Below are 27,880 nucleotides of genomic sequence, written 5' to 3' on the forward strand. Positions count from 1 at the left end.
GGAATAATACAGATTCTTCAAACTTTCCACCAAATTAAAACTCACTTAAATCCTAAGTACTGGTTATGTGTGAAGAAATAATTGAAGATTAATGGTAATTTCTTGTAATTATTTTTCATAACTGGGGCAGAAAATCTTCTCCTGCACCGTAGCACCACCAGGAGAAAAAAGGCATAAAAATAATCTAGTATGTCTTTAAAAATCCAATTACTCTAATCTGGGACTACAAACACTCCTAGGGATCAATCGTAGGTAGCTGGATGGCATCACTAGAGGGCAGAGGTGAGGCTGACTGAGTTGCCCTAAATGTGCATTTCCTTAACTTAACATGTTTGGATTGCTTTTAAAGTTTAACCTTGACTCTGAATTTTCTGAGTTTATAACACTTGGTTTGGGATAATTACAAAATCCATGTAACATTTTTACCCTAAACTGCCAGCATGCGCTTTCAACCTTATCTCCACCTCAATGTAGCTTCGATTTGGGAACACTGATGTAACTGGAGATGTTTCCATTCTCCATACAAATGGTGATTCCTTTTTTCAATCCCCCAGTCTCTCAGGCATCTCTTGTGGCAGTGAGGTCCCTGGGTTGTGGGGGGGGATTTGATTAATTATTTACATTTACTTTGCACCTTCATCCCAAAGCATTTCACAAACTATGAAGAGGAATCAATCTCTCAGCACAAAGCTATGTTATGTAGCAGGGATTGAGGAAGAATCCCAGCTCCGGGGGAGAGGGGGGGGCACGATGACAGAGACTGGAGCTAGGCAACCTGGAATCTGAGCAGGCCCTTGTGGAAACACCCCAGTGCTTGCAAATCATTTGAATGATCCCAAGAGGCCCAGAAATTAGCCACGAGGGAGAAGAAGCATCATTTTCCTGGTTCAGAGGCAGGGGTAGGGAGGTCCTGGCAGCACAGAACCCCCGAGCTATACACTGACCACTTGTTCAGTCCTGAGCACCTGCTTAACCATGATGACCACTTCCAGCTGCACACGGGGCTTTCCCATTCATGTGTTCTCTCTGCAATCCTCTGTACCAGGGAGAGACAATGTCCTCAGCCAGAGCTAGACTGTGAAAAGTAAGATCTGCCAGCAACTAGGTGAAAGCCCATCTCCACAGAACTTGATGTCTGGCGAGTGTTGTCAGCCCCAGGGCAGGGCCCAGGGTGCAGAGTTATGCCAGCAGGATGAGCTGGATGCAAAGCAGACAGAATGCACAGCTGATGGGAAGCTCCTCATGGACAATACTTACTTGTAGCATTACAAAAGCAGCTCAAAGTGAGATTCCACTGCTCTTTCTCCCCCCAGACAGGACAGTCCTTCCAAACAACAGCCTCATCAGATATCATCCAAGCGGCTGCCTCGGCCTCCCACATCAGAGTGACAAAACCACAGCTCAGAGCTGGCCCTGGGGGACACCTTATGGAAGGCAATTGGGTTACAGCCAGGATAAATTTGGACCACAGGCCCTAAACATAACAAGCTTAGGACCCTTCATAGTGTCCCTCCCCTGCCCATGCTGTGAGCGCCTTGGTAAAGCCAGTCCTCTGCACAGCAACAGCAGGCAGGTGTCAGCTGCAGCTAGTAACCAAGCAGACCAACCTAGAGGCTTCATTCTTCCAGAGCTTATAGCCATTGCCTTAAAATCAGGGCTTTTCCTCTCCCCCGCTGGGTGAGGTGAGGTGGGGTACAGTGCAAGGATGTGGTATGATGCCATAGTCATCCTGCCTCACAGACACTAACTCTCCGGTCAAAGAGGACAGCATGGGACTCTCTTCTCCCTTCCTCCATACCAGAGCTCAACACTGCTCCTTAAAGGTGACCACCAAGGTGTAAAAATCAGGTCATGCCCTTTCCTCCTCCTCTCCAAGCAAGGCCAGGACGGGCTCTTCAGAAAGTTCTTATCCTTCTTGCTTTCTCCCTGTTAGAAATCAGATCTTGTCTACCCTGTTTTTTCCTGGAAAACCCTCTGGACAACTGGAGAGCTAGTAGGTTCATGACCCCACAGGCAACGAGGACAAGGCATGATTGCGAAAGGAAGGGATTTCTATTGTTCAAAACACTTGAGATTTTTGCTTTGGTTCACATCTCAAATTCCTGACAAAAAGAGTTGGAAGAAAAGGCCTCTAGTTAAAGACTCAACTCCTCTCCTCTACAGAGTGAGAAAGCACTTCCTCCAGCTCTCTGGCTCCTCCATTGAGACCTCCAGCAAAAAACAAGATGTGCTCTTCCTGAGATTTCTAAGGTACATAACAAACACTTCTTTAAACAAACGTCTGGCACCTCAAAGCAGCCAAAGGGGAACCCTCCATTTCTGCCTTGAAGGCTGAGGCAGTGCAGCTCTCCATCTCCCTCTAGTTGTCGGATTACATGGTATGGTTTATAAACCTCCTTTTGCTCAGGTAGCAGATTCTCAAGGGTTCATTCCCCGCAGATAACCCAACCAGCGGACTCGCTATACACCTCATCTTTAAATTATACTGGTGCATAGCAGAGGAGTTACACAAGCTGCCACACCCCCCTGGACCCACATGTGCTGCTGGTGGTGCACATCAAGACCATAAACCATAAAACCTTAAACCATAAAATGATCAGACTCTTCTGGTACCAGCCCCTGACTCGGGCTGTGACATTCTGGCTTCCCTCTACTCTCGGAGCTCCAGGACACGCTCCGGTATAACCATACTGAGCCTTGAGCTCCTTTGTTTCACAAGCAATGTGGGGGCCTGCAGCTGAGTGTTCTGGCTTCGCCATGTCGTTTGCTCATGGCCCAGATTGGGAACTGTGCCAAGTACGTCTGAATTCACATTGCACGTGGCGTGTTCCAACAATTACTAAATTAGTTTGACAATTTCATAATCAGCCCCAGCCACAGGAACAAGCCCATATGAATGATGCTGTGTGAGGCCACCTGTCAGCAGCAGCTCCTGCACCATGGCACAGCAAGTCAATGCTGCATTGGCTAAAACACCAAAAGTTGCTTTTAAACTCCTAGCCCCTTGCAAATACTGTTAAAGCACAAGACAGTCTCCACTCAGCCCCATGCTCCCAAAAAGAGGGCAGGCCTTGCCTGTATCCTTGATGGCCCAGAGCGGCTGCTTGGCAGGATCACCCTCTGCCATGCCAACTTCACCGTTGGGCAGCTGAATAGTGATTGTGAGAAGGAGAAAACATTCATCAACCTACTGGAGAGCTTGGTGCAGATAGGCTCCAGCCCATGCTCCCAGGCTGCTGCCATTATAACCCACCTGCCGCAGAGGCACAGTCTTTATTGAGCAGTGGAATAACACAACTTGTGCAAGTCACAGCTAGGCAACACCACAACCTGGCACCCTAACCACACACAAACTTGGTGCAACTCCAACACTGGTTAACTTTTAATTCCGCAATAAAACTTTCAAAGGGAAAACAAAGAGAGTGGAGGAGACTGGGAGTTTAGATGGTAAAATTAGGACTTGCCAGGCAAGAAGACTAGGACAGAGATGAGAAGAGCAAGCAAGTCTGGGACTTTGTAGGCAAGGAGAAAGGGATGAGAACTCAGGTGTATAGAAGAAACAAGACAGGGACAGGGCAGAAAAGTCTGCACCTCCTAGAGAACTCTCCCATCCAAAGGCTGGAATGGAACCCCACACTCCGGAGTCTCAACATACCACTGTCAGCGAATGTCTGTGAAACCCTCTGGCAAAGTGTGTTTTATCCCACTCCAGTGCTGGTCCACACAGAGCACGGCAGCCTGCTATTGCTATCTGTTATTCCCTTAGCTTGAGTGACAGAGAGCTGTGTGATGGATCTAAAGGTCCCAACTCTGCTGATGACCCATGGGGTGCCAATATGATACCATGTGAGGGAATTTCTGTTTTTTCAGTTTGCTTTTTTAAAAACCCAGGAAATTACATACAGAAAACTACATTGAAAGAACATTATTAAGATTGCAAAGTCAATCACACAAATGTCAGGAAATGCCAATATTAAGGTGGCCTGTGCAACTTTCATTCAGCCCCCTTGGGCATATGTATTATGATACTGTCTTCAATTACATGATCACATACTATTTTTTCCCACGGTATCCTGATCTCATTCAATGCACAAGCTGGACCTTGTCTGGGGATTAATCAGGGCTGGGTAGAGATGAAGGCTATTATCTATGGAACCCCTGCCTCAATTGTTGCAGAAGTTGGAAGGTCTGTACAGCATGGGCAGGTGATTGCAGGAAGGGAAAGGATGGTCTCATGGTTAAGAGAGTTAAATGCTGCCCTGGAGAACTGGATTCTATCCCTGCCTCTGCCACAGAGTTCCTGTGGGATGTTAGTCGAGTCATTTAACCTAACTCTATACAGGGGGTCATTAATTGTGTGATTTTCATTTTCTGGATGCCTGACTTGGAGCTATAAGTGCTGAGTAAAGGTAGTCAGAACAATCATCTCAGTGAAATATGCTATTTGGTCAAAGTTGAAACATTTGGCAGAGACACATCAGTTTCCAAATAAATATTCATTGGGAAGGTTCCTGGACTTCTGGTGAGGCACGAAAGACAAATTCTATAGCTGGGTGAGGATGGTATTGGTCTGGGAGACCCATATTAAAGTCCCAGCTGTGTCTGATCTGGAGTGGCCTGAGATGGCCTGCTGCTCTGAATCAGACAGGACAGGGACTTGAACATTGCTTTCCCATGGTCCTGACAAGCATGAAGACATTTCTTGCAAAAATGTTCAAAAGGTTTTGTTTTCGTTCCACTGAGGAACAAAAACAAATGTTAAAACCTTGAAAGTTCCCACGAAATGTAATTGTCCTCCCAGTAGGTCTAGCGCTGAGCACTCACAGCTGCAACAGAAGTCAGTGGGAGCTGTGCTCTGAATGTATAAACTGCTATAGACCAGGGATCGGCAACCTTTGACCCACGGCCCGCGAGGGAAAGCCCCGGCGGGCCAGGCCGATTTGTTTACCTGCTGCATCCACAGGTTCAGCTGATCGCAGCTCCCACTGGCCGCAGTTCACTGTTCCAGGCCAATGGGGGTTGCAGGAAGCAGCGCGGGCCGAGGGATGTGCTGGCTGCCCTTCCCGCAGCCCCCATTGGCCTGAGACGGAGAACCGCAGCCAGTGGGAGCTGCGATCGGCCAAACCTGCGGACACAGCAGATAAACAAACCATCCCGGCCCGCCAGTGGCTTTCCCTGATGGGCTGCATGCCAAAGGTTGCCGATCCCTGCTATAGACTGTTATGAAGGCATGACAAATTAGGCACCCAAAATCAATGGAAACTTTGGACTTAAATCTCGCTGTGCCTCAGTTTCCCATCTGTAAAACAGGGATAATACCTCTGAACCTCACAGGGTTAATCTGAAACACTCAGGTACTACAGTGAAGAGTGCCACAAAAAAAGCCCATGTGAAAATACATAATTCTACCTTCAGAACAAGGTTTGAATAGAGTGCAGTACATGATGCCTGGGGCTGCCCACTGAAGAATGAGAAGAAACCAAAATATATAACAGCTGCTCATTCAGTGAGTATTGTTAATCCTGTGCACTGAATGAGGCAGGGTTCCTGTGAAAAAATAGTATGTGATCATGTAATTATCAACTATTATAATTACAGCTGGTTGAAATGCAGAATTTCCATTTCAGGGAAAATAACATTTCAAAATTTGTTTTTGTTCCAAATCACTGTGAAAACCAGTATTTTCAAATTTGCCTGCAAAATAAATCCCCAATCATTTCAAAATGTATTTTTCTGGCATTTTTTAAATTACTATTATCTTTGTATTATTCCATGACATGCCAATAGCAGCAGATAATATGACGTCATACCATGTCAAGTTATGTCACAATGACATATTCTATGCTACTACTACTGGCATGTCATGGAATAACATAAAAACAACAGTAATGTAAAACTAAAAACAATATAAAATAAATTTCAAAATGAAAATTTCAGTTTAAAATGAAATTTCAATTTTTATCCAAAACAAAAAATTTCAGCTTATTTAAAACAGCATTTGCGGACAGAAACCCATTTTGACAAAAGTTTTCTGACCAGCTGTAATCATAAGGCAGCCATCTCCCAAAGGAGCTCCGTGCTGGATGGAGTCATACCTGACTAACCGCATCACAGCTCCCTTCATTCCCCCTTCAGTTACAATTGGACTCTCGTCTTCACTTCCTGTCCCAGGTCCCAGCAGCCTTACATTTCTGAGCCATGTGAAACAGATTCCATTTCCCACCCAGAGATGGATACACTGCCGTTACCAGAGAGGAGTCTCCTGTATATTCTCTGTCACTGTACAGGTCTCTGAGCTCCTTCACAATATAAGAAGCTATGAAGCAATTGCTCCAGTAGAATTACACCAGGGATGAATTTGTCTCATTAGGTTTTAGCTCCAGAAATAAAAGCATCTTTACTAATGTACAAGCAGCTACCTCTGAATCCCAGCTTGTCCCGCTCCTTGCACTGTGAGGCCTGCAGGTCCCAGCCCCAGCACTGCGCCACTGGGACTTGTGCCTCTGGACTCCTTCGGCAGTAAGTGCTCACACAAAGGCTCCTTCCTTAACCTCAGGCTGAGCGCAGTCGGATACTCAAGGAAGCCCTGTGTTCAGACAGCAGCATGGAAGTGACACCAGAAGGGAATGGCAGATGGGACTTGCTGCCACAAAAATGGACCAACATATCCTGCAAACTCAGCATGAGGAGATGGAGAACTCCAGTGACTGGGAGTCTGGAGACAGGCAGGCACCACCAGTCATTACCAAAGGGCACCCTAGGGAGTTGAAAAAAGAATGAGGAGTTCATGGAGGATAGGTTCATCAATGGCTATTGGCCAACATGGTCAGGGATGCAACCCCATGCTCTGGGTGTCCCCTAGCCTCCGACTGCCAGAAGCTGGGAGTGGACAACGGGGGATGGATCACTAGATGATTGCCTGGTTCTGTTCATTCCCTCTGAAGCAGCCGGCACTGGCCACTGTTAGAAGACAGGACACTAGGTTAGATGGACCATTCGTCTGACCCAGTATGGCTGTTCTTAGGTTCTTATGAGTTACCCCTAGAGGTTCCAGCCAAGATCAAGGCCTCATCGCAGGGAGTCTGGACAAGGCAGCTCTCACAGACAGAAGGGCTGGTCTCACCGTATAGGAGCTGCTAGGAGGATACAGCTGTGCATCCGTTACCCAGCTCTACGCACAGGGGAACATGAAGTGCTTGTGTCTTTATCACTACAATGTGTTTGGCAGGACAGAGGCGGGGGCTGAAGAGAGCAGTGAGCAAACTGAGGACAGAAAAGCTGATACCCATGTTCTGGGGCAGACCCAGTGCCCTCAAAGAGGATCTGTGAATGGAGACCTCATCCATCTGTCAATGGTATTTCAACGGTGCCCATCACCTTGGTATTTAGCTAAGCACCACAGATAAGAGACCCTAGCAATGCAGAGACTCTAGCAATGTTTAGGAGTTACCAATGGTATCATGTATTAGTTAACAACTCTAACAGGACCCGGCCAGGCAAGGTATCAAGGCTGGGATGGACCATGGGGCTGGATTATGGGATTTGTTACAATCAGCCAGCACTCAGCAGAGGGAAATTTCAACAATAGGGTCTAGCCCATGTCCCTGGGGTCTGTTGCAATGTTCCCTCTAATTTTTTCCATCCACATGCAGAATAAATTTTATGTGCGCCGAGGTATGTGCCTATGTGCGCCACCACTAGAAACAAAAAACCTAGGTATAATATATATTTTTTAAAAGTTACCATAGGAATAATTATTCCAGCCAGGACTCGCTGCTGGGGAAAGCCGTGTGCTGTCTCTTTAAGACACTCACTGAAAGCTCTCCTGCTCTGTCCTGAGCCCTGTTGTCTCCCCTCCCCCACTCTGCAGAGATGGGGTACATGGACAGGGGGAGTGGGAGAGAGAGAGAGAGAGAGAGAGACTGTGTGAACTAGCTGCTGGGGAAATCTCTGAAACAGCACTGTCTCTTTAAGAAAGGCACTCAGCCACTCACCATTCACACCTCAGAAGCTCCAAGTCCTCCTGAGCCAGGCTGTCCCCTCTGCCCTGCTCTGCAGAGATGGGATACAGGGGTGGGGGAAGGGGGACACCCTGACATCAGCACCTGCCTCCCTTCCCCCCTCTCCCGCTCTGCACAACCAGCAGGAGGGTCGCCCGGCTCCTGGGAGCAGCTGCAGGACAGACCAACGTGATGGGAGGAGGAGCACCTGAACACATGCTGCCGGCTGTGCCTGCTCTCCTAATCAGCTGGGTGGCACCTGAATCTCTCCTGCGAGGCCGCCCAAGTGCGCAGCTTACAGGGAACACAGGTCTATTGTAATAACTGGACCTACAAATTTACCCTAACTGTGATCTCAACTGTGAAAAATATTGTAATGAATTGTCACAGTAATCAGTTATATAAAACTGTTTAAGAAAAGATGTGAGGAGACAGAAAGACTGAATTAATTTAAACAGAAAGGGTCTACTGACACCATTCAAGGACTGTGTTAAGATTATGACTGGTAAACAAGAGTACCAGAGGACTGGAAATCAATGGACCAAAAATTAGGAAATTACAAAATTTGGAAATTAGGCCTAATTGGTGGGAAAAAATAATGAGAATATGAATTATTCCACCCGTCACCTTTTTGGGGCCCTTCAAAAGGGACTTTTGTGCTCCCTTCCATTATGCGGGTGCAGACCAGTGACCACTGCTTGCTAAAAATCTCCAGACTTAGGCGTATCATGTACATATGTGTATGCACATGTGGAATACACATCAGGACCATCATTTGAAGAACCACCCTGAGACACCTGTTGTGTCCTCTTCATGGTTCTCACTGCATAAAGACATACATCATAATACCCTTATATCTGCTTGTCCTAGACAAGTTACCCACTGTAGAGCACCCACCAGATCCATCAGTTGGCACCACCCAGGGGGTAGGCAATTCACAGCTTTGGCATCTCCATTTCTGAGACATGGAGTGAAACCCTCAGATTAAAGCAGAAGCGAAGAAACCTGTCCCCTTCCCATCGCTTCTCCTTCTGATGGACAAGTAATGCTGCTTAGAGCTCTGAAAATTCAGATGTGCTTGAGCTCAGGCTCCTAATATAAGGGACGAGTCTAGTTATTTCCATATCTATAGGATAAGGAAATTTGCAGGCTCTGTGGAATAACTCAATTTGCTTTATTTCTGCAGTTCTCACATTATTCAATAAGTCAGGGCTTGGCAAAAAGAAAGCCAGCGGTAGAGGGAGCCACTCGATGCCCTAGGGAGAGCAGAGCACAGACTTCCATGTGTCCTTCCCATTAAGAAACCATGAGGGGAGGGAGGGAAAACAAGCTGCTGGAGCCTTAAACCCAGCAAATAAATCTGTTCCCCACCCCCAAAGCAGTAACATGCATAAATCAGATTCTAAACCCTCACCCCACTCCCACCCCACCAGGACAAGGGCCTCCAGGTTGGGCGTCCCACAAATCACATGGAAAGGTGACAGATTTCAAAGGTTACTCACAGCAGCTGACAAATACTCATTTCTCGTGCATTAACAGGGAAGGAAGGAGACGCAAACACAGCACTAACAAATGATCCACAGATATCAGACCACTTAGTAATATAAATAGTGAGAACAGGTCTGTGTGCAAGGCCTGGCATTTCTAGCCCCCAACCACAACAGGCAAAACGAACCAAGATGACAAAACCTGACTCCTCAAGGAGAAAGGAATCCTATACCAAGAGATCCAGATGACCGAGGAAGACTTTGGAATGCTAAGTCAGGCCTTGCAGTCAACAACTGATAATGTTAACAGAACACCAGGCTTTTCAAATGCACTGGCCAGCAAAGTAATTTGAGATGGGATTTCCAAAGGAAGCAAGCAGTTAGCGAATCCATCTCCAAAGGGAGAAAGCGGCATCTCCTCACCTCAGAGCCTGCAACACATCTGAGCTCAACGTTCTGCCTAACATGTCTCTTTCACGGGCACATGCACACACACCCTGAGACGACAAAGGGGAAAACAGATGTGGATGGGGGACATTGCAGAAGTGAATGCAGCCCCTGAGCTACACACAGGGCCTGTTAAAACTCTGTGAGTGCCACATCCTCTCCAGAGTCCACATAGAGAAGGCTGCCAGGAGCAATGGCCCTGAGGCTCTACTGGGATGCCACACTGACAGGTGTCTCTATTAGGAGGAGTCTGGTCCACTTGAAAGTGGAAGCTCAGTCAGCTTGAAGGTGTTCCAGCTCAGGGATCCAGCCCCAGGGAGGGGAGGAGAGGAGTGCCGCTGCCCTTTCATCCAGGACTCCCAGCCCCAAAGGCTACACAGGGACCTTCCCTGCAGCCTCACTACCTAGCCCGGGTTTCTTCCAGCCCTGTAGAAATCCCTAAGGCATTTCTGGCTAACAGCTGGACGAGCTGACAGTGCCATGAGACTGGCTGTTCCACACACAGACAGCCCCTTGTATGGCAGAGAGCTGATTGTCTCCCACCCAGGCCATGCTCACCCACAGCCACACCTGGCCCTGGCCTGGCAGACTCTTGGCATTTACTTACTGGCAGAAATGGCTTCTGTTCATGAATTATTTGTGCAGATGAGGATGGAGGGGCTGGGGCCAGCCTGGGCAGCAGGGAAAGCTCCTCAGAAGGAGAAGGCCCACCAGCCTAGCACTCCAGGCCAGGCAAGGTATGCCCAGAGAGTGCAGCGCATCCCCCCTGCTTGGCACCACTCAGGCTGCCTCACACTAACAGGCTCTCTGGTTCTCTCTGGCTCTCTGACTAACAGAGCCAAGTGCTGAAGTCTGTAATACTTCGGCCTGATTTCGGTTGTTGGGTTCATATATGGGTGCTGCTAGGGTTGGTGGCCCGTGCTATACAAAGGTCAGACTAGATCAGGGATTCTCAAACTTCATTGCACCCTGACCCATTTCAGACAACAAAAATTACTACACGACCCCAGGAGGAGGGACCAAAGTCTGAGCCTGTCTGAGCTCCACCACCCTGGGTGGGAGACCAAAGCCAGAGGCCCCCCGCCCCGTGCAGGGGGGCCAAAGCCAAAGCTCAAGGGCTGCAGCCCCAGGCAAGGGGCTGTAACCCGTGCTCCACAACCCAAGGCTGAAGCCCTCGGGTTTCAGCTTTGGCCTCGAGCGGTGGGGCTCGGGCCCCAGCTTTGGCCCCAGGCCCCAGCAAGTCTAACGGCAGCCCTAGCGACCTCATTAAAACAGGGTCCCGACCCACTTTGGGGTCCCAACCCACAGTTTGAGAACAGCTAGACTAGATGATCTGGTGCTCTCTTCTGGCCTTAAACTCTGGCTGCTGACCACACTATGCCATCCATCCTCATTCTCTGGACTGCTCCTTCCTAGCTAAGGCACAGACGCACTGGGGGGAAAGAGGTGCTTTCCAACACTAGGGTGGTACACCAGCCTCACCCACAGGAACGGGAGCTGTAAGAGATTCACCTCATTCTGGAGAAGCTCCACTGGCTCCCCCACTCCCTCTGGAAGCACCAGCTCCTGCAACACTTTTGTTTGTCCTGGTCTGCACTACACCCCTACCCCACACAGAAGCGAAGCTGCCTGCTGCTCTCCATTCTATCTCCATGCACACTCGGGAGCAGTGTCTGGAGGCAGGAAAGCAGGTAGGGCTGTGGGAAGGGCACCCTGCTGCTGTGATTTTCCAGGACAGACAGTAGAAACTTCTCCCTTCTCTGGTACAATAGCAGAGCAGCCCACTCCAAAGCAGAGAGAGCACAGGTCCAGGAGTGGCAATGGGCAGCTCTTGAATGAGAAGATTCTGAGGCAAGTTGCTGTGGAATTACACCAGGAAAAGTAAGGTCAGAACCTGGCCCAATGTCTCTTTGCCTTTGCTCCGGTGGTTCAGGACCCATCACTACAGAAATCCCATCTGATGCCACTGTTTCAAGGGAACACCCGCCAGCAATCTGCAAGCTAACCAAACCTGGGAAAAGGCTGCCAATGAGGAAGCATTTTTACCAGGCTCCCTTCCCTTGGTACACATTAAATCTTGCTGGCAGCATGCACTCTGCTGGGAAAGGGCTGAGTGGGCTTTGCTGACTCCATGGGGTGGGTGGTTCACTATCCAAACCAGATACAGTGCACTCCATTTATAAAAATCACTGATATAAGAATCAAACAAATACCATGATCAAAGCCACTGGAACAAAATTATTCCTATACTAACTAAAATACTCCGCTTGTAAGAATCAAATCATCTAGAGCAGATGTGATACTTACAAAAGGAGTGCACGGTAAAAGGGGGATGGCAGTGGCTGCTTGGAGAGAGAGAGAGGATCTAGTGTGTGGGCTGAGCAGTCCTGAGAGAAGAGCACTAGAAGCAGTGAAGGTGGCTTGAGCTGAGCTTTGTTATTATTCATTTCTTTGTCGTTAAGGCCAGACCCCAGAAAGGGGTTAGCTGCTGCCCTGTGGGCTTTGCTTCTGAGTAGGCTGAAAGAGGCTCCCACTCCCTTTTAGAGATTTATCCCGTTGTTAGATGCTCACTTTAATGGTTTCCCATTAAAAACAGCATGGACACAAATCCATGAAGGGCAGACTGACTTGTTTTACACCCTACAAACACCTTTCACCCCAGAGGCAGAGTCTCCGCACATTGAACAGGTTCTATCCCTTTATCACAGAGCCCAGGGGCAGCTTCTCCCTGTGCAAATAGCAGAGACAATGACCAGCAGCTCATAAATCTCCTCCAGTAGCAGATTTATTCATTCAATTTGTATCGTAGTACCAGATGCAGCAGGTCAGAGTCAAGGGTCAGAGGCTTGGTGGCCAGGATTATTTCTGAACTGGGCAGGGTTCCTGAGCTGGCACTGCAGGCCTCCCCTCCCCCTGCCCCAACCCCTCTCCACTTCCAGCTTTATCTGGGACGGTTATTTATTAGCACTTATTGTAACCACTTTACCGTTTTTTCTAAATCACAGTGGTTGTGGAGCCAGACAAGCTGGAATGGTAGGAGCTTCGCTACCCAGGCTAACACAAACAATTAAGTGTGTCTTGTTTATTAAATGGAAAATAAATCCCACTCTCTGCCCTTGCCCCAAGCAGAGAGATATATGCCCCAAGCCCCAGTTAAATTTCAAAGCACAGGTCCGTGGCCCTGACAAGAGGGGCTGAAAGCTGGAAATGCACACACACCTCTTGGCTGCACAACAAACACAGGCTGTAGGTGGGCTTGCTGCAGCCACCACTCTCACACATGACGAGGCACTGAAGCCTCACAGACTGATTTAGGTGAAGGAGAGGGGGTCACAAACCTGCTTTTCTTTCTTCTGTATTTTCATTATCATCAACTTGAGGATGAATGTTACTTCTGCAAAACACAACACAAACACTCACAGTAAAGATCAGTGTAGCATCAGTGCTGGAAGCCTTTCAGCGTAATGCCCCCTGACTGACTGCATGAACCCTAGTGAAACGGGCAGGACAAACCTTAGCCATGCTGGAATATTATTAGCAGGGATGGGGAATAGTATTTACGGTCTACATCTCCTGATAAACAGGCATCCACCAACTTGTCACAGACATAATAGTCACTGTTTACCAGACCTTGACAAAACACAGAGCTTTAGGCCTTGCCCACACACACACACACATTGTACAGTCAAACCTACGTGAGTTAAATGGTGCAAACAATTCTACGGGTTTGATGCTGGTTACAGCACTTCAGTTTGTGCCTGTAAATTTACCGAAGCAAGCTAAGCAGACATGAATGTCCACATACACACTGGCAACTGTTTAACTAAATCAGCTTAAAATCACACCTCCAGTGAAAGCAGGGCAGTGCTGTGTGTCAAGCAGGACTTCTGCTCAGATGCTCAAAGCCAGCAGAGAGAAGGCAAGTTAACACAGACACCTTCTCAGTTACCGTAGAGACCAGTGCACTACCCACAGAGTGAACCACAGACAGGTGTCATCCACACCAACTTCACTGGAAAGGAAGAACAATTAAAAACCTTGCCAAACGGGGAAAACAAAAGGGAAAGAATCAGAGAGGGCAAGCATGAGTTATAAACCAAGGAGAAACCTCTTCCCCCCGTTGTTTCGACAGCCCTTCAGCTCCTTCCTTCTGGTGTGTGTGTTCGTAACCACGCTTTGGAAACCTGGGCTTGAAATTGTTTCCTTATTGAACAGTGCTTGCCTGTTCCTCCCCTCATGCACACACACACACGTTTGTCACTGAAGGGCAGCCCATCAGCAATGGGCTGCCACGATCATGGGCGCTGGACTCCAGATGCTGAGTTAGGAGCAGTGAAGCATTTATTTTGGAAAAAAATATTCAAACCCCAAACCTTCAGCATCGCAGCACAGACTGTGACCCACGCTAGCTGGTGGTAACAGAATTGAGGGGAATGGGGACCAGCCCCATGTCATGACCCCAGAGGAGGAGGAGGAAGGGCCATTAGGGCCATTGACAGGACCAGGGGAGTAAGCCCAGCTCAGGTCTCTTCCACCCTGTTGCTCAGACAGCTCTCAGACATTTCCAGTGCCGTGTTTGCTGCTGCTGCGGTGGTAGCATGGGCCCTGCTGTAGAAGGTTCCTGTGTTCAGTGATTCTGGCAACTCTCCCCAGAAGAACACCACCACAGCTGTTTGTAACAGTTCACATCTCAGCAAAAGCTGAACAGAATTTCATGGGATTTGGGTCTGTTCTACATGGGGAAAATTACCAGCATAACTATACTGGTATAATTATATTGCTCTTCTTGTTCTGGACTAAGAGTTATACCAGTATAACTGGAGTGGTATAATTAATTATACTGGCAAATTTCTCCACGTAGATAAGCCCAAAGAACAGACACTTCTGTGGCCTGAGGGCCTTTCCCCTGCTGAACATCAAATGCCAGCTGTAAACAATAGTGAGATGAACATTTCTCAAAGAAAAGGTTGCAAGAATCCTTTGTATTGGAAAATATTAGACAACTTGAATATAGGGGTTGCTACCAGCTCTCTCCTTCTCTACTCTAGAGCATTTTGGCATTGCCAGCCCCAAAGCAACCTCCTAATGCACCAGTAACACATCTCCCATCCACAAAGTGCCCACAGCTGTGCACAAATGTGGTGTTTGCACCACGCCTTTAAGTGATTGCACTTGCTCTGAGCACCACTAAGCAACATGCCCTGCACCATACGGTAGCACCAGCACAGACAGCAAGCGCTGATGTAGTTGTTACTCCTGCTCCCCCTTCTGTGACAGCTCAGAATGCTGGCTCCATCATCCCACCAGCCACTCCCCTGCCAGGGCCATTCACACCCAGGAAAAGCCAAGGTAGTCCCTGGTCACCCCTGAATCTGCCTGTCCCTCCTACCCTGACACTCCCACTGCTGCATAGAATGAACAAAAACAAACTGACAAAACTTATTAAGAGCTTGAAACAGAACTTTCTAAAATATTTTTGGTCTCAGAGATTCATCTGCAAAACAAGAGACAAAACTCAAAGGCGAGCGGCAGAAACACAGATACAAGAACACACGGACAGGCCCCTCCCCCAGTGGACACATTTTGGTGCCTTGGAAGCCCCACATCCATAAGACTGCGTAAAAGGGGATGTCAGTTGCACACAAGGTTCCCAAACCCCCACCCCCACCCCAAAGCAATCAGTTATCTCCCTATTGGGCACTGCCTAGTCAGCCCTGTCCCCCTCCCCTGCAGAGATCAATACACCTCTGGGGTCACTGCCTTAGGCAGAGGAGGAGTGGTTGAGGGAACTTGATGGACTGCAAGGAGGGGTCTAGAAGGATGTTCTCACTCCAGAACCAGGCCCAGACCATTCCAGGCTCTGGAACCTGGGGCAGAGTAGGAGGGGGAAGACACAAAAGAGAAGGAAATGGTCCATGCAGCTGCCAATAAGGGGGGGGGGGGAGAATCAAAGCCTAGCAGCCTAACAGAAAGCCAATCTCTGTTCCTCCTGCAGCACTGGCCAGCAGCACCCCTCGGCCTGGCATTCGGCTGCCAGCGTGAGTAGGGACTCTCCATCTCAGCATTTGCATCACCAATGAAGGGATGTAGCAAGGCCCCTCCCCTGCTCCTCATGCTGCAGAGCAGATCCACATGGAGAAGTGTCCCGTTCACGTGCTGGAATACACCAAAACAGGGGGCAGGTGCAGAAGAAAGAGAGCTCAGAAAGTGCCTCTGAAAGCTCTGAGTGAGCAACTGTAACCAATGTAGAGTGTTGGGCAGCAACACTGCTTGACAGTGTCAGCTAGCCAGGGTCAACTCCTCCTCCTGCAACATGCTCCAGGACACGTCCTGGTCCCTCCAGCCTCCTGGATGTGGTGGGACCAGCACAGTTCTACTTTGCAGGAGGAGGCAGGATTCGTGGAACCCACTGAGCACAGGGTTACAGCCCTGTGCACCATAGAGCTCAGCTCGATGGCAGCTCCCTGCAGCCTAGCACACAGGGGGAAAGGCTGGGAAAGAGCAGGACTAGTAGGTGCTATGTGAATCCACCAGCCATTGCCCACGTGTACAATGTCACCCCCCCAGGAGCTCCACCTTCTGAAGAGCCCTTTGCCAGGCTCATGTATAGGGCTTGGTACAGGCTTTGGGCAGAGGTGTTTTGCTGCTAGACTCACAGGAGTCACTAAGAGGTTTCAGAGTAGCAGCCGTGTTAGTCTGTATCCGCAAAAAGAACAGGAGTACTTGTGGCACCTTAGAGACTAACAAATTTATTAGAGCATAAGCTTTCGTGGACTACAGCCCACTTCTTCGGATGCATAGAATGGAACATATATTGAGGAGATATATATACACACATACAGAGAGCATGAATAGGTGGGAGTTGTCTTACCAACTCTGAGAGGCCAATTAAGTAAGTGAAAAAAAACTTTTGAAGTGATAATCAAGCTAGACCAGTACAGACAGTTTGATAAGAAGTGTGAGAATACTTACAAGGGGAGATAGATTCAATGTTTGTAATGGCTCAGCCATTCCCAGTCCTTATTCAATCCTAAATTGATTGTATCAATTTGCATATCAATTCCAGCTCAGCAGTCTCTCGTTGGAGTCTGTTTTTTAAGTTTTTCTGTTGTAAAATAGCCACCCGCAGGTCTATCATTGAATGACCAGACAGGTTAAAGTGTTCTCCCACTGGTTTTTGAGTATTATGATTCCTGATGTCAGATTTGTGTCCATTAATTCTTTTGCGTAGAGACTGTCCGGTTTAGCCAATGTACATGTCAGAGGGGCATTGCTGGCACATGATGGCATATATCACATTGGTAGATGTCTAGGTGAATGAGCCCCTGATGGTATGGCTGATGTGATTAGGTCCTATGATGATGTCACTTGAATAGATAGGTGGACAGAGTTGGCATCGGGCTTTGTTACAAGGATAGGTTCCTGGGTCAGTGTTTTTGTTCAGTGATGTGTGGTTGCTGGTGAGTATTTGCTTTAGGTTGGGGGGGTTGTCTGTAAGCGAGGACAGGTCTGTCTCCCAAGATCTGTGAGAGTGAGGGATCATCTTTCAGGATAGGTTGTAGATCTTTGATGATGCGCTGGAGAGGTTTTAGTTGGGGGCTGAAGATGACAGCTAGTGGTGTTCTGTTATTTTCTTTGTTGGGCCTGTCTTGTAGGAGGTGACTTCTGGGTACTCGTCTGGCTCTGTCAATCTGTTTTTTCACTTCAGCAGGTGGGTATTGTAGTTTTAAGAATGCTTGATAGAGATCTTGTAGGTGCTTGTCTCTGTCTGAGGGACTGGAGCAAATGCGGTTATATCTTAGAGCTTGGCTGTAGACAATGGATCGTGTGGTGTGTCCTGGATGGAAGCTGGAGGCATGTAGGTAAGTGTAGCGGTCAGTAAGTTTCCGGTATAGGGTGGTATTTATGTGACCATCGCTTATTAGCACAGTAGTGTCCAGGAAATGGACTGCTTGTGTGGATTGATCTAGGCTGAAGTTGATGGTGGGATGGAAATTATTGAAATCATGGTGGAATTCCTCAAGGGCTTCTTTTCCATGGGTCCAGATGATGAAGATGTCATCAATGTAGCGCAAGTAGAGTAGGGGCGTTAGGGGATGAGAGCTAAGGAAGCGTTGTTCTAAGTCAGCCACTTAAGTTAGGAGTCACTAAGGGCTCCTGCGTGGTCTCAGGTTTCTCAGCCCAAACTGGTTCTGCATTCCTCAGCTGAGTACCTGTCCCAGACAAAGCCCCAGGATCAAGAACTTCCCACATGACAAGCAGCGCAGGCGCGGGCATTATGGACTGGCTAGCACAGAGACAAGAAGCAGCTTAACATGGCACAGTATGCTGGAAGCTCTCTGCTGCTACCTGCCCCAGGCATGTGAGATAAGGGGCTCATTGTTTCTCATTTCCTGGCATCCTAATGAGAAAACACAGCTGTGGCAATAGCTCTGCCCTGGGCACAGCTGGTGAAGAGATGGGTTCAGGGTGCCAGTAGGACAGGCGTGAGCTGGTCTATTTCCATACATCTGCCTGCAAGGCTGTGAGATCTCACCGGGCAATGCCACCTTCCCAATGCGCTCTGCTAGAGCTGGGAATTCAGTCTGCCAGATCCAGTGGGTGAAGCCAGACTCCAGTGCACCACCACTAGCCCAGAGTCCTGTTGCACTGCTAGCAGGGTTAATCTCGCCTCAGAGCGCCAGCGCGGCTTTGGAGAGAGGGAGCTGCCAGGGTAATGGTTCCCCCTCCCTCACAGAGGAGGTGCCCTAAAGCCATTTGAGGGAGTGGCAGGGCTTAACTCTCCTTGGGGTGCGGTCAAGAAGGCGGTCTTGGCCCCTAATTTAAGGCCAGTCCTTGTCCTGCCTGGCTCTCTCCTCCTCCCCTTGTATTGGTGCTTCCCACCCCATCTCCATTCCCCAGTCTCTCCCCATCCCTTGGTTATTCTGGAGATCTCCTCATTCCATGTTTTCCTGCTCCCCAGCCCCCATTCTTGATGGGATGGGGAGTGGGGCTCCGCTGGGCGATAGTTCTTTCCAGATATGAGGAGCCACAGGTTTCCCCTGCACCCTCTCCCATGTGCAGAGGCTCCTGTGCTTGAGGCTCGGGACACTGAGCAGGCCTGAGCCTCTTCTCACCCAGGTGTCTTCTCCCACATACACTCTGTGGGGAGACACAGCTATACTTCCCCAGTAGCCATGGCCATGCCAGAAGTCAGGTGATAACTGGCAACAGGAAAATCATAAACAAACCAGCAAGCCAGATCCTGCTCTGATAACCAGCGGGGGAGGAATCCTCCTCTGAAGAGCAGCCTCCAGACTAGCCTCAGTAGCAGAGAGCTCTTGCATGGATCTTGCTGTCAGATCCGTCTGTTCACCTTGTGGCCACCTGCTGCAAACCCTCCTTCCATTGCATTAGGTTTTCTTTTGCCCATCCCCAGTCCCCCATCCCTGCCGGGGATTTAGTTACAGAAAGAGAACACAGGGCCACCACCTCCTCCTCCCACGCTGCAGCACATCCCCACCCCATCGGCCTTCACCTCCTCCTCCCCCTCCCTCTCTACAAATGATACGGGAAGCCAATGGGCCCTGCAAGTTGATTCGCTGCTGGCTGCAGGGCACTGGCCTAGTCCGACTCTTACATACCTCAGCATTAACACTAATGCCCCCACGCAGCATGTGGCTGCCAGGCAACCGAACCCTTCCACTAGTCATGCACGGAAGTTCAGACTAAGACCTCAGAGTGAACAAGTCCCATGTTCCCTCCAGGGGGCTAAACCGTGCTCTGGAGGCTCAGGTATTCCCTATTCATACTATTCAAACAGCCTGGGAAAGCGAGTCATGGCTGTGGAGGGCAGCAAGCACAGGGCTCCAGCTGGCAGCATGTACCCCAAACATGAGCCAAACCCTACGCCAGGCAAGCCCACACCTGATCCAGGCACCCTATGCAACATCTGGGGAAGAGAACTTTAACTGTACTTTTGGACAGGAAGCTCACTAACCTGTGCTCCCTGCCTTTTAAGCAAGCCTCCCTTCCCCATGAACATGTGAGTCCCCAGTGGGAGGGATCTTGGGCTGCAAGATGAGCACATCACTGAAGCTGGATGTGTCTGCTAACACAATCAGCAACAAAGCTGACATTCACGTTGCCATCGTTATGTTCCAGAGTTAACTGTCATTCGATTAACTGTTTTTTTCAGGCTCCCTGTAGACAGCACTGCACCTGTTCACACTCAGATGAGCTTTTGAAGATTCATGGATTCCAAGGCCAGAAGAGACCACTGTGATCACAGAGTGTGACCTCCCATCTAACACATGTCAGGGACCTCCCCCAAAATAATTCCTAGAGCAGAGCATTTAGAAGAACATCCCATCTTGAGTGTAGCCTTGTAACCAGAAGTGCTAGAAATCTGTCTGGGTTATGGTTTGTTTTTAAGTGAAAACTTTGGTCCACAGCCATGGAGTGCGTGGTAGGAAATGCACTGGTGTCAATCCACCCCATGCCACAAAGCAGCACGTAACCAATCACTAGCTCTCCAAGCCATTAGCTCTCACAGTGGACAGTGAAACCCAGAGGCCCAGGGCTGATAGTACTATTCTATCTATGACACACACTGGATTGAATGGCATCCCCATGTCTCCTTCCAGCACTGTGCAGATAGTCCTGTGTCTTGCTTTGCCCAGGCACCCAGCAGCAACAAGGCACCCAAGTGATTCCTGCGAATGGAAGAAATATTTTCAACACATGGCAGCACGAGGCCAGGGCACAGTGAGGTGGGTGTGGCATGATTCCCCTCCCATCTTTGGAAAATGGAGCTTTTCCTAAAGTCAGACATATTCCCCTTCCAGAGTCTGTATCACTCCACCAACGCTTCTCCTCCTGCAAGGTCCCTCCAAGCCAGGAGGGAGCTCCTGCCCACCCTCATTAGAGGGTTCCACCCTAGGGCCCCACACCATGAAGTGGGCATCCAGTCCTGTCCCACTCCACCTTCTCTAAAGCTACACCCAGCAGCTTTTCCCTTGGGCTTCTCTGTCTAACTCACTGGCTAACTAACCCGCACCTCCTCAGTGTCCTTGACCCTCCCTTCTTCCATAGCCCCTCTTCAGCTCTTCCATTGACTCTTTGCATGGAGAAACCCACAGCTCTGTCCTCTTCACTGGTCTCCAACCTGAACAGCCCTAGGAGCAGCTCCTGCTCCATCCAGGCACTCTGCTCAGAGGGAAGGAGACGGTTTTATCCCCAGTTCCATTTCCCAGCGTTACTTGCCAGCACCTAATTCCAAGACTCCCCTCTAGATTACAAGTCCCAGCATGCTTTGCTGCAGGGACAGAGCAGTGCTTGATTGTCAGTCTACAGTACACAGTATGGGAGCAAATCTAGGTGCTCCTAGACCCAGGGAACTGGAGCCCAAGCTCAAAATCTCATAGCTGATGCCTACATTGCGCTGCCAGCACAATATCTCCCCCATGGGTCACCACTGGACCCTCAGACAGCTGGGAATGGTGTTTTAGTCTGGGTAGAGTGCAGCAGCGCCAACAGGAGGCTTGAACTATTTCTTTCCCATCATGAAGTGGGATATAATCACTAGTTCTGCTGCAGCTCAGCAACCTGCAGCCCTTCCCATCCACAGTCCCACCAGGCTGTATTGCCCCAGAACTGTATTTTGGGGGTTTGCTCCCCTTCACCTGACTCTGAAGTTGAAGAATGGTGTTTTAACCCTTTGTTAAGTTCCCTGCATCCCTCTGGCAAGGAGTATTTGCCATCCCTGGAATGGAGCTGAAACGAGATGAATGCAGCTGCCAGTTTGACACATTCAGCTAACGGTGTACTGACTTTATCACAGCAAGACATCTGTGTGTAGTTGCACCAGCCAATTCCAGCTCTGGGAACAGCATGTGGCATGTGTCTGCACAGAACAGCCTGCAGGGGGAGCACAGGATGAGATGCTCACTACAAGATCTCGCACCAATGGAATGAATTTGAACAGAACAACAAACAGGACATTGGCAGTCCCTGTGGGTCCTCCCTCCCCTCCCCCATCCCTCACGGTGCAGAATGGAGGAGAGGGTTAGCATCACCTTCCACATTTCATTAGCAGAACTTCTCACTGTCTCACTCCAAAGCAAAGTACGAGAGCCCCCCTGTAAATCTGTAAGGGCTTCAGTAACCCAGCCCTAAATTCTGACCCAGCTTGACCCCTAGAAGCGAGAATACACAAAGCAGGTTCCTCCGGGAGTTCCGCTGCAAGCTCAGGAGCTTCAAGGGAAGCAGAAGGACTCTGAAGCCATCTGCTTTTGCTAGGCATCTGCTTGCAAGGTGGCACTTCAGCAATGCTTCCTGCAAGTAAACACAGATGCATTGCTACGAGCCCCTCAGCTGCCAGCCTAGTCAAGGCTGAGCATATCAGTACTCAGCAATCCAGTGGGCTACTAAGAAACTAAATGGGGTAGTGTTTAGGCTGTTTTGGTGCAAGAACTATGCTAGATGCCAGTCTGGGTCAGACATGGTTCAACAACCAATGCAGAGGTCCCACCCATCCTCCATTACCCCTCTGTTCAGTCTCTTTTTAACTTCAGCAGCTGCTAGAAGACAAGACAGGGATGTTAAAGGAGAAAGGTTTCCAGAGTGCTGTGTGCAGCAAGGAGCTAGCAGACAGCAGTGCAGTGACTGTGAAGGCAACCCCTGCAGCATTTACATGCCCTCAAGGCCAGGGACATTATACCAGCATGGCTTTGCTTCAGTGCCCTTGTCTCACTGCTCCCCTACCAACTCATCTGGCACCTATCTCCACTCTGTCACCCACAAGCGCTGGGTGCTGCTGGTGCCAGAGCCTTCTCCTCTGTAGGTCTCACCTACTTCATCCAGCTCATTTCAGATTGGAGCTGAAACTACCTCTCCTTCCAATGCAGAAATCCCTCAATGTCCCCTCCTGCTCCATTGTCCCCTCCTCACCACATTCAGATTTCTGCAAAACATGCTTGGAAGGGAAGGGGTTTGCATGAAAGAGCACCACATGATCGTCGAGACCCACCAGCACACCCAGAGGGAACAGAAAGAACTTCAGCTCCTCTCATCAGCAAAGGAAAATCCCCTAACACAGGGGTGAGCCCACGGGTTGGATCCGGCCCGTCAGAGCTTTGGATCCGGCTTGCGGGATAGCCATCCCCGTGACGCCACGAGCCCCGCACCACTCCCAGAAGCGGCCAGCACCATGTTCCTGTAGCCCCGGGGAAGGGGATGGGCACAGGGGGCTCAGTGCGCTGCCCTCGCCTGCAGGCAACGCCCCCCACAGCTCCCAGTGGCCGGGAACGGGGAACTGCACCCAATGGGAACTTCAGGGGAGGTACAGCATGCAAGGGCAGCACGCGGAACCCTCTCCCCCCTCTCCCCCAGGGGCCACAAGCATCCCAGGTGCCAACCACTTCCAGGAGTGGTGTGGGGCCAGGGCAGGCAGGGAGCCTGCCTGAGCCGCTGCCACCCCGGAGCCCCTCAAGGCCATAGCCCGCACCCAGAATCCCTCCTGCACCCCACACCCCAACCCCAGGCCCTGAGCCCCCTAACCCCCTGCCTTGAGCCCCTCCTGCACCCAACCCCCAGCCCTGAACCCCCTCCCGCACTCTGCACCCCTCCCTGCACCCGAATCCCCTGCCCTGAGCCCCCTCCCTCATACAGCCCACACCCCTCCTGCACCCCAACCCCTTGTCCTGAGCACCTTCCTGCGCACCACACCCCCTCCCACATCCTCCCGCTCCCCAACCCCCTGCCCCAGCCCTACATTCATGGCCCTGCATGCAATTTCCCCATCCAGATGTGGCCCTCTGGCCAAAAAGTTTGCCCACCCATGCCTTAACAGCACATCAGTTCCCCAGTGCTACTGGGCTGGGTCAGCACTAGGTATGAGCCCAAGCCTCAGGAGGAGACTTCAGAGTGCTAACTGGTGAGCCACACGGACACCCGAGGAGGATGGCTCCAATGGTGCTGGGAATTGTGGTAATGGACCAAAATCAAGATACTGTGTGGCTAAGGCAGGGGTGGGCAAACTTTCTGGCCCGAGGGCCACATTGGGGTTGCAAAACTGTATGGAGGGCTGGGTAGGGAAGGCTGTGCCTCCCCAAACAGCCTGGCCCCTGCTCCCTATCTGCCCCCTCCCACTTCCTGCCCCCTGACTGCCCCTCTCAGGACCCCTGACCCATCCAACCCCCCTGCTCCCAGTCCCGACTGCCCCGCCCCCAGCCACACCCCCACCCCCTGACAGATCCCCAGGACCCCATACCTATCCAACCCCCCCCGTTCCCTGTCTCCTGACCCTATCCACACTCCCGACCCCGACAGGCTCCCTAGAACTCCCATACTTATCCAACCCCCCGTTCCCCGTCCCCTGACCGCCCCCCCCCACCTCCACCCCATCCAACCCCCCCCTGCTCCCTCCCCCTTATCCAACCCCCCCCCCGCTCCCTGTCCCCTTAGTGTCCCCCGGGACCACCCGCCCCCTTAGCCAACCCCCCCTGGCCCCAGCTCCCTTACCATGCTGCTCAGAGCAGCATGTCTGGCAGCCAGAGGTAGACACCCTGCTGCTCTGCTCAGCAGGAGTGCACCACTCCACCGTCCAGGAGGGACAGCAGGGGAGGGGCCGGGGGCTAGCCTCCCCAGCTGGGAGCTCAAGGGCCAGGCAGGATGGTCCCGCGGGCCGTAGTTTGCCCACCTCTGGGCTAAGGGGAAGGAATCATTCAGGGAAGCACTACCTGCAATCTGATGTCAGCAGAACTGTCACTACAGGGTGTCTCCCCTTCAAACTCATTCAGATGGAGCAGACTGAACAAACAGGGTAGATCTAAATCTTAAGAGCCACAATATTCACGCAGGTTTCCTGGCCAAATTCCATCAGGACAATTGCAGCTGCAACTGGATATGGTATTTTTCTTCACAGCCCATTCTAAGATCCTGGGTGGCACCTCTGTGCACTTTTAAACAGCTGCCATGTTCCACCACAGAGGTAGCAGCAGTCCAGCAGTGAGTGGAGGGATTGCAGTTTCTGTACAGAGATACCTTGTCTCCGGTATGCCCTTATGGTTTTGCAGTTCTTAAGCATAACTGGTTATTGCTGTTTTGAACAGCATTTTTTTAAATTAACAAAACGATTGCATTGAGGTTTGCTGTACACATAACATATAAGCTCCCTGGGATGTTTAAACTGTTATGTCTCTAAGAGAAGATTAGCTAATGCTGTGAGCCCAAAGGAAAACATCTCTGTGTTTGGGGGCAGCAGGGAGGAGAAGACAAAAAAGCCCCTCTCTCCATAGTAAACATTTACCCAAATGGGTATTCAATTCAATTCCAATGTCTAATCTATCCTATTTCCCCTTCTCATTCCCACCTCTTCCTCTGACAGTCCTCCCCAGAGTTCACTCAAGATGAAGCAAGTTCAGACATGGTCACCATGCAGGTTCTTGTTGATTAAAGTGTCACTCCATTCTGTGAGCCAACGCTATACTCAGATGAGAAATCCTTTTGCAGGGAGAAATATCTCTATAAGAATCAAGAGAATCATCTGGTTGCTCAGCCTTCCACTTGCTGCCAAAACTACTGGAAAGACATGTATGGATTACACACAAATGGCTGGAAATCATCATCATCATCATCATCATCAGGTTCAGTGAAGAGAATTCTCTTGCAGCCAATTCCCACACAGATATGGAGAAATGGATGAGGGATTGGCCCATATCCTCCCACTACACACATTGCATGCACTGTGACGCTTACAAGGTCTAAGAGACTAAGAAGCAAAGTATTAGTGCAAATAAATATGGCTTTACGCCAGGAAGATCAACAACAGAGGCTCTTTTTGCACTGAGTCAGCTAGTGGAAAAAGAAAAAAATATTCACATGGTTCCACAAGTTCCAAAGGAAATCATCTAATGGTACATGCGGGAGAAAACGGGTACCAGAACTTGTTCAAGGCACGTATGTAGAAGTAACATTAGTAGTCAGAACTTCTAGTGGTGAAACAGATGAACTATCAATAAAGGTGGGAGTACGTCAGGAATCAGCACTGAGACCTCTCTTGTTTATCCTCATCTTGGATACCCTCATAAGGAACATACAGAAGGAGGCACCTTCGTACATGTTGTTTGCAAATTATATTCTATTCAGTGAGAAGAAAGATAGGCTAGAAGAGCATCTTGATAAATGGAGAGATGTGCTGGAGAGACATAGGCTCAAAATAAGCCAAGGAAAAAGATTATAATAATTATAATTATAATTTCAAAAATGTGAATGCTGAAGAATTATCCATGAAACTAGATGGGCAGACAATACTGAAAATGCAGAGTACCTGGATTCCCAAATCCAGGAAAATGGGGAAATAAAGAACAAAAGTAGAGGTAGGATAATAAATGCTTGGCTCAAATGGAGAGAGATAAGTAGTGTAATATTTGACAGGAAGATACCAGTTATACTAAACGGGTAAGTCTATAAAATGATGGTCCATCTAGTTTTGATGTATGGCGCTGAGTGTTGGGGAACAAAGAAGAAACATGACCAAATGATCTGTTCCACAGAAATGCAGATGTTGAGAAGGATGAGTAGCAGTAAGCAAGAAAGACCACCTGAGGAATGTGTACGTTACTGACAGGCTCAAAGTAACGCCCTAAATGAAAAACTGAGGGAGCGTAGGTTCAGATGGTTTAGTCATATACAGTAAAAGCAGTCCTGACAACTATGCAAGAGTCCAACAGATCAAGTCTGAAAGAAAAACACAGAGAGAATGACCCAAGAAGAAGTGATGGGATGTCATAAAGGAAAACATGTTGGCATGTGTTTTGATAGACAGTATGGCACTGAACAATGCATTTTGGAGGGAGAGGACTCATAGAGCAGACCCCATTTGATGGGATTAATGCAAGGAAGAGTGACATTTACACAGTATGGGTGTAAATTAGTAGCAACGTACATGCGCCACTTGCACGGATAATGATTCTCCAAGCACAGGGCATGTGTGCACTATATCACACAGAAATCCCTCCTTTCCCCAGGGAACAAAGCTGGGCACACATGTGTAAACACTAAGCCTACTCCTTTGTCCACTGCAGTCATTGACAAAACTTCTACTGACTGAAGCAAGACCAAGGCTAGACATCAGACTGCCATGAGCTACAAGGAAAACTGGTTCTGCTCATCGAGGACGAGGGGGTGATGTGTCAATTTATTCACAATTTATATGGCATGGGCAGATCAGATGGAAATTACATGTAGGTCACAAGTTTATGCCAACATACCATAAGATGCTCATGCAGTGAATTAACATCTCCTCCTAACTACAGCCAGTGCTTACTTTGGCACCAAAACAGAAAGACAGGACCAGAGATGTATGGTGCCTGCTGGAGAATGACAAGATGTGGGGGGTGGAGGGGGAGAGAGAGAATACATGAGGACAGCTGGTTCCATAATTCTGTTTGTATTCTAGTATTTCTTCAATTTTGGCTCTATGCCAGAAAGCTGAGTTACAAAAGGGAAGAGTGAAGGCTACTTACCAAAGCCTGCTGAGAGCTTGTTTAAACCTGTCTCATTCAGGGTCATGGCACTGAGGGACGGTGAGAGAACAACCCACTACTTTTCCTCTTTAAACCATTACATATGCACCCTCTTCTTGCGGTGCTGTAGCCATGGAAGGCCACACAAGTTATGTGTCCCCACTTCAGTCATTTCAAAATGACCTCACTCTGGGATCTGCCTCCTTGGCTCTGGGAGCATCTGAACTAGGGTCAAGGGCAGTTTCTCTCCTAACTTTGCTCTTCCCACCTCTCCACCTGCAGTCAGCCAGTAGAACAGTGGTTCTCAAACTTTTGTACTGGTGACCCCTTTCACATAGCAAGCCTCTGAGTGTGCCCCTCCTTATAAATTAAAAACACTTTTTTATATATTTAAAATCATTATAAATACTGGAGGGAAAGCAGGGTTTGGGGTGGAGGC

At 49.4% G+C, this 27,880-nt stretch overlaps 1 protein-coding gene across 7 annotated transcripts in view; it reads right to left on the minus strand.

Annotated features, from left to right (window-relative positions):
• Positions 1 to 27,880, minus strand: part of CHD6 (chromodomain helicase DNA binding protein 6) — a 199,280-nt gene that overhangs the window by 110,055 nt on the left and 61,345 nt on the right. For 6 of the 7 annotated variants that reach the window (XM_054045374.1, XM_054045373.1, XM_054045370.1 and 3 more), the window contains one exon: positions 13,273 to 13,328. The exons of the other annotated variant lie outside the window; for it this stretch is intronic. In XM_054045374.1, the coding sequence (XP_053901349.1) occupies positions 13,273 to 13,305 (33 nt within the window). In that variant the 5' untranslated portion in view covers positions 13,306 to 13,328. The remainder of the gene's footprint in view (positions 1 to 13,272; positions 13,329 to 27,880) is intronic. 7 annotated transcript variants of the gene reach the window in all.

The sequence above is a fragment of the Malaclemys terrapin genome, chromosome 12 (assembly GCF_027887155.1).
Source record: "Malaclemys terrapin pileata isolate rMalTer1 chromosome 12, rMalTer1.hap1, whole genome shotgun sequence".
NCBI classification, from domain to species: Eukaryota; Metazoa; Chordata; order Testudines; family Emydidae; genus Malaclemys; species Malaclemys terrapin.